Here is a 12,294-nt window from a genome sequence, read left to right as displayed (position 1 = left end):
TTTGAAAACACATAATCATTATTGAAAATTTAGAAAATATAGTGAAGTTTAAGGAAAAAAATTAAATCACCCATAATCCAGGGCCTTTTGCACTCTCGCCCTGTCCTTCCCTGCCCCCTTCCCAGTGTGCACACGTGTACACACACACTGGCTTGCTCTGACCGGAGAGTTTGATGTGCTCTTGTCACTTCATTAACATTGTGTCAGAAGCACAATGGACTGAGGCTTACTTCACAGAAATACAGGCAGTCCCTAGGTTACAAAGGAGATGGGCTCTATAGGTTTAAGATGAATTTGTATATAAGCCAAAACAGGTACATTTACCTATTACCTGTAACAGCCTCAGAAAGGAGAGTTGTCCGTGGGTTGGATGTTTGTAACTTGGGAACTAACTATGATAGCCTCCACTCATTAAGTAAAAGTTGTACATGTGTTGGGTGTTTATAACATGGGGACTTACTGTAATAGCCTCCTCTCATAAGGGCAAATTAAATGTTTGTAACTCAGGGACCACCTGTAAGTTCCCCCGTCTCCTCACCTAATCTCTGAGTGGATGGGACTCAACCTCCTACTTCCACCCCTCACTTCCATCTGGTTTTGTTTTTGACCCTCCCCTCTCTGTTGGAGTTTTTCTCTCAGACTATACAGACCTTCCCTCAGGTCTCCCCATCCTGGGAACAGCTCCACTCAGTCCACATGGCCCCAGAATGCCACCGCAGGAATGCAGAGGAATGCGACAGGGGTGCCCGAAGGCCGTGGCTGCTCCTCCTTCCCTCCCACTTTGGCCTCCTGTCTCCTTCTCCAGGAGTCTTTTATGGCCTTGACCAGCAGGAAACCCTAACACCAGGGTCTAGTTTCTCCTGGTGTCCTCTCCTGTCTCCCTGGCTCCTGAAATTTCTCCCACAGGGCCAGGACCCTAGAGAGTGGGGGAGGGCAGAATCTCCTTCTGAGGAGCTGCAGGCAGAAGGGTGAGGGCCATGAAGTTTCCAGGCTCTTAGGGAACCTCAGCATGGGTGGTCTGGCCTCTCTGCAGGTGAGGAACACTAAGGCCTACATGGAACACATAACTGTTACATGCAGGTGAAGTGACACCGGTGGCAGGGAGATTAGAATCTGTAAACCTTCACGACACCACAACAAACCGTATGTCAATATGGATCTAAAGTGCAAGCAAATATTCTGCTAGTTTTTAATTGTATGTTCATTCTTATAGATAAAATTCACCTCATTCTTACAGTAAATGCATGACCAGTTCACCCCATTACCCTGAGAGGTTCCATGGCCCTCTTGTTTAGAGCACCGAGGGTGCAGTCCCAACCCATGGAAGGACCCCAGATCCCACAGGCCGACTCACTGACACAGGCCTGGCGGACATCCCTGACAGCAGAGTCCATTCATGTGAGCTGAGTGCAGGGCCAGCCCTGTGTGAAAAGCTAGGCAGCTGGGGTGCTGCTTGAGCCGTATCACAGGGGCAGCGCACACAGCCCAGATTCCACAGATTTCTGCATTTGCTGTACTAGTTTACCACAAGTGCAAGGAAAGTGTCTTGAGGAAGGGGCAGCTTTTTCTAATTCACATAAAATCCCCAGAAGAGCTAGCATGGTGCATCCCTAGGTTAGACTAGCAGTGGAATTGTGCACATGTGCCATCCCCACAGCTGTCTTATGCAGGGCAGGTGTGCTGAGGAGGTAGGGGAGGTGACAATAGTAGGACACCCAGGGGCCTTGCTGTAGCCTTGGGCTGGTGCCCACAGCCCAGACCTGAGCCTCCGGGTTTCCTGCTCCAAATGCCTAGTGTTACGTGGTCCCTAGAGGTTAGCAGTGCCCATCGCCCGTCCAGGTTCCCAGAAAGTGGTGCCAGCTCAGCTGTGAGCAGCAAGGGAACACAATGTCAAAAGGACCCCAGTGTTCAAGATGACCAGCCAGCAATTCCTATCCCATGGGACAGCTACAGGGGACTCCAACAAACTGGGAGCCGAGCAGCCAGCCAGTGCATAACCTCAGTGTGTGGTAGAGGCTCTCTCCCTTTTCAGAGGACACAGGCCTGTCAGTCAGACTGGACAGATCCTGACAGCGGGCCGGTCCTCCCTTGGCTGGGGCTGGAGACACCAGCTTGCCTTCCCCTCAAGTTCCCACGCAGACGTCCTCGGGAGGACACGGCAGGCAGTAGGGCTCACTTCCTTCTGCACCCTCACAGTCAGCATCCCCAGCACTTCACTGGTGGCATGAAACCATTTCTTCAGTCACATGTCCAGAGGAGCCCTGGCTGTCCCTGCAGCTGTGCTCACCCCTTACGTGTAGGTATTAACCCAAGAACATTGTCATTTCCCTGGCTCCCATGTTCTGCGGGCAGCCTCACACTTGCCCTCATTTTTTCCTCCTGAAGAGCTGCTCGTGGAGCGTGTCAAGCAGGCTCTAGGGAGGAACATGGCAGAAGTGATCTGAATGGTCTCTGGGGAGGAGCAGACAGCAGAGACTGCAGCCAGCACTGTGCCCGCTGCCCCACTCCCAGGATAGAAGCCCTCAAGGCTGCATTTATGTGAGTGTGTGAGAGGCAGGGAATAGGAGTGACCTGGGAGGACTGATGGACAGCAGACACACCTGAGGCCTGGGGTCGCAGACAGACCTGGGGGCCACAGGAGCCCTGCTCAGGCTTCTGTCTTTCCCCAGGATCGCGGGAGTGCAGTGTATGACAGTGCCCGGCTACTCCAAGGGCTTCGGCTACCAGACAGGGCAGAGCTTCTCTGGGGAGTTCGACCATGCCTGGAACGCTGTGTTCTTGGAGGGGAGATGGCACCTGGTGGACAGCACGTGGGGCAGTGGCCTGGTTGACACCACCACCTCCAAATTCACCTTCCTGTAAGTCTTCACCTTTCGGTGTCTTGTCTGCTGGGTGCCTGGTCAGAAGAATGGAGGAGGCAGCAGGTGGGGAAGGAGAGCCAGGAGACTGAGACACCCCCACTTTCCTAAGTCTCAGATGTAAGCTGGCTCTAGGCCTATTGTAAGGGCCCAGGCCCTTTTGTCTGTCACCTCACCCCTCTGTCACCTACAGCTCCCTCTACCAAAGCACTTAAAGCCTCCAGCACTTGCCCACAGGCCAAACGTGGGGAAAGGCGGGGCCAAGACACTACTTTCGCTGTGGGCCTTTTCCCTCTGGGCCTTTGGCCTATTGCTATTACTCTGTGGGACACCACAATGTTCTCCTGCTATTGGCCCAGATGCTAGGCTCCTTCTCCTCTCTGGGATGAATGAGACCACATCACATCTCCAAGGAAGGGGTGGGGCAGGGTCACTGCCATGTGGGCCAGGCGGCTGGGGTGCACGGGACTAGAGAAGAGCTCTGGCCAGCCCTGGCCTTAATCAAGGCTATGTACAACATTATTCATGGAGCAGGCTGTCCACCAGCAGCTCAGATCCCTTTCTATTCAGAAAAGTGAGCGTGCTCTCTCAGATGTACGCAGCTTAAATCTTGGCACTCCCACACGTGGGACAAGCCAGGCTCACGCGCCCTGCACACAGGGCCTGTGTGCACAGATGTCTCCCTCACCTTGTTTCTCTGAACACTGCTCGCCTTAGACAGAGTGAAGCCTCCCCCTTCATGGGGTAAGTCTCCCTGTCCTTCTCTTTATCCCCTTTGTGACCTCCAGGGAGCCACGGAGGCCCCTAGTGGCACAGCCGCCAGGCAGAGCCGAGACAGGTGATGGGGCAAGGGTAGGGTGACCAGACGTCCCGCATCGTTTTAAAAAAGTCCCGATTTTTGGAAAGAATGTACGAACGGGCAAGAGAACAGGAAGGGAATATACGGTTTTCGGCTGCCAGGTGGCTATTTCGCCAGAATATGAGTTTTATATTATTTTTGTTAATTTTATAATGTTAAACTGTAATAATAACAAATAATTGTTGAGAAGTGATTATCGAGAACTGCTTATCAAAGTTTGCATTGTTGTCAGGCCCTGCCCTGGCCGGTCCCCTGCCCCGCCCCTGCCCCACCCCCGCCCCGCCCCCGTCCTTGTTGTCCCGCTTTACAAATGTGAGAATCTGGTCACCCTAGACAAGGGCGTCCTCACAGCCCCCTGCTGGCCCCTGGTCTGCAGATTGGGCCTTTTCTCCCTTCAGGTTTCTATTTATCTTTGAGAGCAAGCGGAGTGCATTGCCTCCCCCACACCCCGCCACCCTAGGTGCTGGGAGCAGGCCACGGTTTCAGGCCTCAGACCCTGGCTTGGCTCCAGTTTCTGGAAACGTCCACTGAGGAGGAGTTTCTATTGTCCATGTTAGACTGAAGACGGTACCTCCTCCATTGGAGATGTTGATAGGACCCCTCCTGTCGGTGTGTTAGGCCAAAGAAAGCCCAAAAGTCCCCCATCGGCCCCACCTCCTCCTGCACAGAGCCAGGGGCAGGCTTAGCTCACACAACCACTGACCAGCTTGTCCCCTGCTTCAGCTACAACGAATTCTACTTCCTCACCCATCCTGCACTGTTCATCGAGGACCACTTCCCAGACAACAAGAACTGGCAACTGCTGAAACCACCGCAATCTCTAAGGCAGTTTGAGAACAATATGTATCACAAGAGTGAATTCTACAACAAGGGGATGCTGAGTGCCCACCCAGAGACGTCCACAGTCAGAACAGGTGAGCCCACAGCAGGGGCAGAGCAGTGTGGGCCGTGCCTCCAGGACCCCACCTGAGGCTGCCCTGCCAGGCACCCCGCGTGGCCCATGAGCGTGTTGGTGTGTGGTGGCTGCTGAAGCAGCCCAGGTTCTCAGGGAAGAGCATGGCCATTGGCACTGGGGCAAGGGCACAGGCTCACTCACAATGGCATAAACCAAGAAGGGGACATGTTGAAAAGCTGCAGGGTTCCCAGCACCGAGGTCCTGTCACACAAGCCAGGGCTAGAGGTTCAAGCTGGGTGAGCTCTGCACGCACAGCAGGGACAAGGACTAAGGACTGCCCAGGGCCTCCTGGTGAAGCACCACAGACACTGGCCATCCCGCTGTGTTCTCCTCCCAGACTCCCACCAGAGAGAATGTGTGGGCCCAACAGTTGGTACCTGTGTGCCTGGGTCTAACCACCGAGGTCGAGGAGCAGCAGCAGTCTCCATGGGAAAGCTGGGGGTAGTCCTCCTTAAGGAGTAGTCACTGAGCTCTGGGTCTTGGGAGGTGGGGAACAGGTGCAGTGGGTAATTGGCAATAGATGTATTCTAGAGAGTGATAGGAGAGGAGGAGCACAACAAGCCCCATTTCCAAACTCAAGCACTCCAAAGGAGCACTGGGCTTCAGAGGGCTCAGCCTGGCCTGGCCCGCTCAGTCCCCCCTCACTCCTGGAGGCAAGATCCAGCCTTCTCCAGCCAGCTTCCCTGGGCAGTGCAGGACTCAGAGTTTAGTGTCTTCCATGGCTGGCCTGGGCTGAGATTGGCTCCCTCACCCCACAAGGTCCGTGGCATTTATGGGGCTAGCCTGGGGGCCAGAACTGTGGTCATGAGAAAGCAGGGCTTTCTCTAGAAGGCTGTTATGCCTCTCCATGGCCCCATGGCTGGGCACGCATCCTGGGCCCACTGTGGGCCCAGTGAGTTGAACAGCCCACACTCCCACACGTCAGCAAGGGACTGCCTGTTGGTATGGTCTGTGCCAGCAAGGGGCATCCATAGGTCCAGAACAGGAGGCCTAAGCTCACACTGGCCATTAGGGTGGCCTATGAGCCCAGGGTGAGGGGGAAGCTGGGGAGCAGAGATGCCCCTAAGTTAGTTCCAGGCAACTTGTCCCTTCCTCTATACCCAGGCTTCCTTAGCCAGGCTGCTGAGCTCTTGTATACTCTTCAGAACTACAAACACCCAGCAGCTCCTGCTGCTGAACTAGCAGCGTGGGGTTGCTCCGCTGAGACTCTGTCTCTGGAACTTGCATAGGGGGTGAACCTGTGCAGTCTGGAGTAGGCCACTGTGCCACAGGAGGAACCCACCAGGCCCCAGCAGCAGCACAGTAATGCCACCAAGTTCGGTTTGCCTTTTCAAGAGACATAAAAATGTAAACATCAGATTGTTTAATTTATAGCATTTAAAAACTTGATTCCATATTTGTGACACATATGTAAAGAACATTTCTTTGTGGCAGCTAGTTATGTTAAGAGTAGGGATGAGAAAGAAACCAGAGAGAAACTAAGGAGAGAAGGAAGAGGGTGCCCAGATAGGGGACGGGAGAGAGCTAAGGAGGGGCGCGGGAAGGAGGGTGCAGGGAGAAAGGAAGAGGCCTCCGGCTCCTACAGAGGGCCCGAAGGGGTCATCAGCCCTTTATTTCAGGTCATCCTGGTCATTCAACACACCTTTGTCAGGAACTCTCTGGGCCAGGCACTAGGCTATGGCAGAAAATGATTGCGCCTTCCCCAGAGAGCCCATAGCTCTGCAGGTAGGGTACACCTTACCCTAAAATGCTCATAGAATTAATCACAACAGGCTTGGCACCTGTGGCTCAGTGGTTACACTGCCAGCCACATACACCGGGGCTGGCAGATTTGCACAGCCAGGGCGCATAGTGAGACTCTGTCTCAAAAATAAATAAATAGGGCAGTGCCTGTGGCTCAGTGAGTAGCGCACCAGCCCCATATACCGAGGGTAGTGGGTTCAAAACCAGCCCTGGCCAAACTGCAACAAAAAAATAGCCAGGTGTTGTGGTGGGAGCCTGTAGTCCCATCTACTCAGGAGGCTGAGGCAAGAGGATTGCCTAAGCCCAAGAGCTGGAGGTTGCTGTGAGCTGTGACGCCACAGCACTCTACAGAGGGTGACAAAGTGAGACTCTACCTCTAAAAATAAATAAATAAATAAAATCTTAAGTCTCCCCCAGTTGCTGACTGAACCCCATTTTGGACAAGGAGGAATCCCCTAAATCTGAGTTGCTAGCCAGGAGAAAGAAGATCAGACCTCTCTCAGCATGTCTCACCCCCTTAGAGATGTCCTTTGTGACCCATTAACAGTCCTAAGACTATGCAAACAAACAAACAAACAAAAAGAATGAATCGCAACAGTGGTGTGTTCTCTGCAGCAGAGCCAGGGTCAGAAAAGAGGCTTCCAGGGAACCCAACCTCACCTGAAGGGGCCAAACAGACTTCTTTCCAGCCTCATTCAGGCTTGGAGGAGGCAGTGGGGAGGGAGGACCCTGCAGCATGGAGGGGTGTGACTCCGGCAGCTCTGAGAGAACAGAGGAGACAGGCCTCTCCATGGGGTTCCAGTTTGAGCTGGGTGGGTGACCGAGATAAGGGGGTGAGCAGGTGGACATTTGCATAGGAGCCCGTGGGCTGCTGTGTGGGGTGCTAGATGAAGCTCCACAATCCAAGGTGGATTGCAGGGGGACTGGACCTCATGGTGTGGGAAAGACTCACAACCAGCTCTGATGTGAGATGGAACAGGATGGGGCTGAGAGCTACGGAGGGCTGAGACAGCCTCTGCCTGCTGAGCTGGTTTAGAAGAAGCAAGAGGAGGGAAGGGTTTCCACCCGGAGGGGATACCGAGTCTGCTCCTCAGTCACTTTCCTGTGGAGGTCCCCATGGGACAGATGTGACTGAAGGCAGACATGCATTCTGCCTCCCCAGCAGGAGAGTCTGAGCCCCAGCCAGGCAGGGTTCCTAGTGAGCGCGGCCGCACAGCCCGTCTCCTTCCTCTGACTCGTCTATGAACGGGCTGGGGTTGCTGAGGCTAGTGGCAGGTGACCCGCTCCTGAGGGAAGGAAAAGTCAGGCTCTCAAAGAACCCACTGCCTCTCCTCACGGTCCTGGGAGCCAGGGAGGACCAGACAGGTGAGTCCTCACAGGCTGTAAAGACCAGGGAACTGACCTCCTGTCCCTAAAAATTAATCACTGGAACAGAGGAAACAAAAGTGCAGGGTAAAGGGAGAGCCGGAGGGAAGGGGGGATGTGAAAGACCCCTGTGTACACACTGACCCTTCAGGGTCCCATTCCAGAAACATGGCTAAGACACCCCTAGGTGAGAAGCAGGCGGGGGCTGGGGGAGCACAGTCTCCCAGAGTGAGGCCATTCCAACTAGATTTCAAGGTCATGGCATGCATTGACGTGACAGCTGTTGATGCTGTAACAAACAGATGCTGGAGGGGGTGGCATGAAAGTAAGACCCGAGGCTTGGGGGTGATGATACCCTTCCTGCCCTCTCTAGAATAAGGCAGCCTCCATGTAATGGGAATTAAAGGGGGACAGAGTTTTCTTGACACCCCCAACCCCAGCTTTCAGCTCTCTCAAAGAGATCCACCTCAGGGAATAGAGGAGCCCTTCCAGAGGTGTGCTGCAGACTGCTGGTACTGTGTTCAGTGATGTTGGATCAGTTGTCTAAAGTCAATCATGGTGATTACACCACAGAAATGAGCAAGTGCTACGTGTATGAGTCAGAGCCATTTTCCCCAGAGAGAGTTGTTAAACATTTACCAGCACATCAGCACGTGGAGGACCTAGCCCTCCTGACCCCGACTTTCTTTCCACAGTAAACGGGAAGGCCACGATCACCATCGAGAGCTGTGCTCCAACACTGTTCATGTTTATGCTCAATGGCAAGCAGGAGCACGGGCTGCTGAGCCTCCGGAAGAACGGGATGAAGCTGGAGGTGTACCCCGCAACCATGGGCACCCACAAGCTGCAGATCTTCGCCAAAGGCAACTCCGACATCTACAGCTCGGTGCTGGAGTACACACTCAAGTGCAACTACGTGGACCTGGGCGTCCAGCTGCCATCCGAGCTTCACCAGCCCGTGGGCCCCAGCTGGTTCTCGGAGCAGATGGGCATCACGAAGCCCTCCCACCCTGACCCCATCATCCACACCAGCGACGGGCGCTGCTCCATCAGCTTCGGTGTGGAGGAGGGCATCAGCATCCTGGCTTCGCTGCACGGGGATGACGGCCCCGTCACTGAGGAGACACAGCGGCGCTACATCTTCCAGCTGCACCGGGAGAAGCAGGTGGAGCTGAGGGTCCAGCTGCCCCATGCTGGCAAGTTTGCCCTCAAAATCTTTGTGAAGAAGAGGCAGGAAGCAGGAAACTACGTCTTTGTCTTCAATTACCTCCTGTGCTGCACCAACACCAAGGTCAACTGGCCTGTGTTCCCTGAGAGCTTTGGTAACTGGGGGCAGGACAATGAGCTGCTAGAGCCCCTGTCAGGTGTACTTCCTGCCAACCGGAACATCCCATTCAAACTGAAGCTGCACGGCATTGCCAAAGTCCTGGTGAAGGGGCAGGACACGTGGCCCCTGACCCTGAACCACGAGGGCTACTGGGAGGGCAGCTGCAGCACGGCCGGCTGCCAGGAGGTCTACGTCATGGTGCTGGAGAATGCCAACCACAACTTCTACTCCTACATCCTGAAATACAAAGTGAATGCCCAGTGAGGGCTTGGCCCCAAAAGCCCTCCAGAAGGCCAAAGCCAGGCCTGCCTGGGGGGTCCAAAGGCAGTGCAGAGAGCCCTGGACACCACTGAGTCTGCATGAAATCCCTTCTAGGCCTCTGCCTCAGTCTCCCTGCTCTGCCACAGAAGCTGTGATATTTATGTTCTGAAGGCTCCACTCACTTGTCTCCCTGGCCCAGGAGACAGAGGCAAAGGCTCTTTAGAAAAAAAAGGTGCTATGTAAATCCAAGGTATTGTAAACTGTACACCAGCGCCCAGATGCCCCTTCTCGTGTCCACACTGTTGTGTTGTTGTAGGGCCCTGTGGGAAAGCAGGGATATTGCCCAGGCTTAAAGCTGTTCACATGATGCTTAGAGAACTCCCCTCCATGCCCAAGAGGGGCCTGATTCACAAGGCTGAGTCATCCTTGAATCCCAGAGCCCCTTTCAACAGCAGGACAGTGTTTCTCCACAGCTCCAGGCCCCCGGGAACGTGGGACGACAGGCTTTTCCCAGACTTGACCAGCTTCCACATTCCTGCTGCCTCTTCATTAGCCACTTCTTGTTCTTCAAGAGCCTTAGACAAAAGGTGCTGAGAGGAAGCTGCCAACCCAGCCACCCCACACTGACTGAAGGCAGAGCACCCCCGGAGTCCCGTGCATAGCTGGGAAGGTGACAACCAGAAGGCCTGAGGGGAATCCAAAGAAAGAGCAGTCAGTGCTCACTGTGGTGACATGGTGGGGACGGAGGGTGGTCCAGAGACCAGAGTCTAAGGGCATAAGACCTCTGGCTCTGGGTTTCTAGAGGGATGTGCAGGGCAGTGAATTCAGCTCAGGGTGAGGGACCCGCACCCAGCCCTCTGAACCTGCCTTCACAGGGACCCTGTACATAACCCTAAGCAAAGGCCTGGGCGGAGCGCAGGGGAGCGGAGTGGCACAACTGTAGCCATGCCCAGGAGATTTGCAAGGTAACAAACTGGTCTCTGCCTGCTCCCAGCATCTCCACTAACACAAACATGACTAGAGAGACCTCCAGCTACATGGGGACAGTTTTTGTGTTTGTCCCTGAGAAAAAGCCTTATGCTTCCTCCCTTTCTCTGAGAAGAGAGACCCCACCACACAGAGTCCTGCCTTCTGCAGGGACATTTCAGAGCCCCTTGCTGGCTCAGGCCAGGCCTGAGAAGTCTGGCTGTGCAGCTGGCCCTCAGCAAAGCCTGGAGCTGGCGTTGCCATGGCAACGGTGGAAGGGCTGACTGTGGCGAGGGCAGCCGGGAAGAAAGGACAGAGAGGCCCCTCGTGGCTGCTGCAACACCATCTTGGCACACGACACACTCTGGGATGATCTCTGCCAACCTCCTGGCTTCGCCCAGCTCCCCGGTCCCTGCCTGTCTCAGAGCCCCACCCCTGAGAGCCAGGCCTCAGCACCTCTCCCCACTGTTGCTCCACTTGCCCCCAGGCTCAAACACAGCCAAATCCAGACAGGATCCTAATGGCCTCCCCCTCTACATTCACATTTGTGCATCCAACAAATGCTCAGGGACACTTAGTAAGTGCAGGAGCCATGCTAGATGCTGGGACTACAGAGGTGAACCCTGCCAGCCCAGCCCCTGCCTCCCCAGAGCTCAGGGTGGGAGGAGCACCCACTACTCAGCAAGGACCTGGCCCACAGCCAGCTCACAAGGGCGCCTCTCCTGCACCAAACCGGGGGCCCGGAGCACAAGGGGCATGCCTTCTGGGGGGGCTAAGCTGCCCCAGTCTGTTCCAGCACCCTCTGACAGGCTCTCCACCTGGCCAGCACCCTGTCACTCACACCTGAAAAATGCACAGAAGGCCCAGAGACATAACTGACATGCACCACCACAGGGAGACGAGGGGAATTTTTACACCCTGAAAACAGCCTTTTTACACACCTTCGATTTTACAGGCTGAAAGAAATGTGCTGTGTTTCATCAAAATAATAAGTGCCTTCTATGACACATGTCACTCACTGGACCCAATGCTGGCTGCCAAGGCTAGTCCTGTTGGAGACCTTCTAACAAAAGATGTACCTTCTGATAGACAATGTGATTAATCAGTAAATTCTGCAGCACCTAGAGGATGCCACCCAGCAAAGCAGGAGCTGTCCCCAGCACCAAAGGAGGCCCAGCCTCTCAACGCACCCGCTGGGCATCCTGCTGTCCCTCTTTCTTCATTTAACCAGCCCTCCCCACCCCCACCTTCGTAAAGACAGCTGTAGGCACAGTCAGAAAATCACCTGCATTTCTTTCCCACTGAAGTAAAAATACATGAAATGAAATCCAATCTTCATGAATTTTTACACGCATGCTGCTCAGGGTAGAAATTTGGGATTGCATTTTGAAGGCCTTTATTCAAATCCTCATCTTTTGTTTGTTTCCCCGGTCCGCGAGTCCCGGTGGCCTGTGGAATGGCACGGGTGCTCCCTGGTGGCCGAAGTGCGGCACTGCGGGCGCTGCACACCTCCATGAGGCTGGATCCATCATGGGGTTTTTACGCAGAACTTGAAAAATACCGTGGAGTTGTTTGTGTTAAAATCATTGGTGCTTTCTCGTGGCTTCTCAGAGCTTCTTTATGTGTACTTGGAGCACATCTTGGCTACGCGCAAGCTGTGAGGGGAGCATGGGGACCTGCTGGCGTGGCGAGAAGATGGAATGTGAGAGGAAATTAGGAATGTTTTGCCTGGAAATCCTTTCTTGAAACAGAAACACTGGACATAGGACTGGATAGGACAGCTTTGACCTGCTCATTGCTATACCAGTGAAGCATCAAAACCGTTCAAACTCAGAGAACATTGGCTAGCAAGTTCTAGGATGGCAGCCCCCAGGCTATAGGGCAGAAAGGTGCCCAGGGCTTGGGAGGGTGGGGGAGGAGAAAGGCAGAGGCCTACAACCCCAGCTGCAATTAACTTCTT

The 12,294-nt window shown here is 54.4% G+C and overlaps 1 protein-coding gene across 1 annotated transcript in view; it reads left to right on the top strand.

The window, feature by feature from the left end:
* The window catches only part of KY (kyphoscoliosis peptidase), a 55,664-nt gene extending 46,037 nt beyond the window's left edge, over nt 1-9,627 (top strand). The window contains 3 exon segments of the mRNA XM_003789409.2: nt 2,670-2,858; nt 4,441-4,631; nt 8,476-9,627. Of these exon segments, the coding sequence (XP_003789457.1) occupies nt 2,670-2,858; nt 4,441-4,631; nt 8,476-9,371 (1,276 nt within the window). The 3' untranslated portion in view covers nt 9,372-9,627.
* The last annotated feature ends 2,667 nt before the right edge of the window (nt 9,628-12,294 follow it).

The sequence above is a fragment of the Otolemur garnettii genome, unplaced genomic scaffold (genome assembly GCF_000181295.1).
Source record: "Otolemur garnettii isolate 467f Iridium unplaced genomic scaffold, OtoGar3 scaffold00032, whole genome shotgun sequence".
Lineage (NCBI taxonomy): Eukaryota > Metazoa > Chordata > Mammalia > Primates > Galagidae > Otolemur > Otolemur garnettii.
Note: the sequence above shows the minus strand (reverse complement) of the source record. Positions and strands in the feature narration are given on the sequence as shown.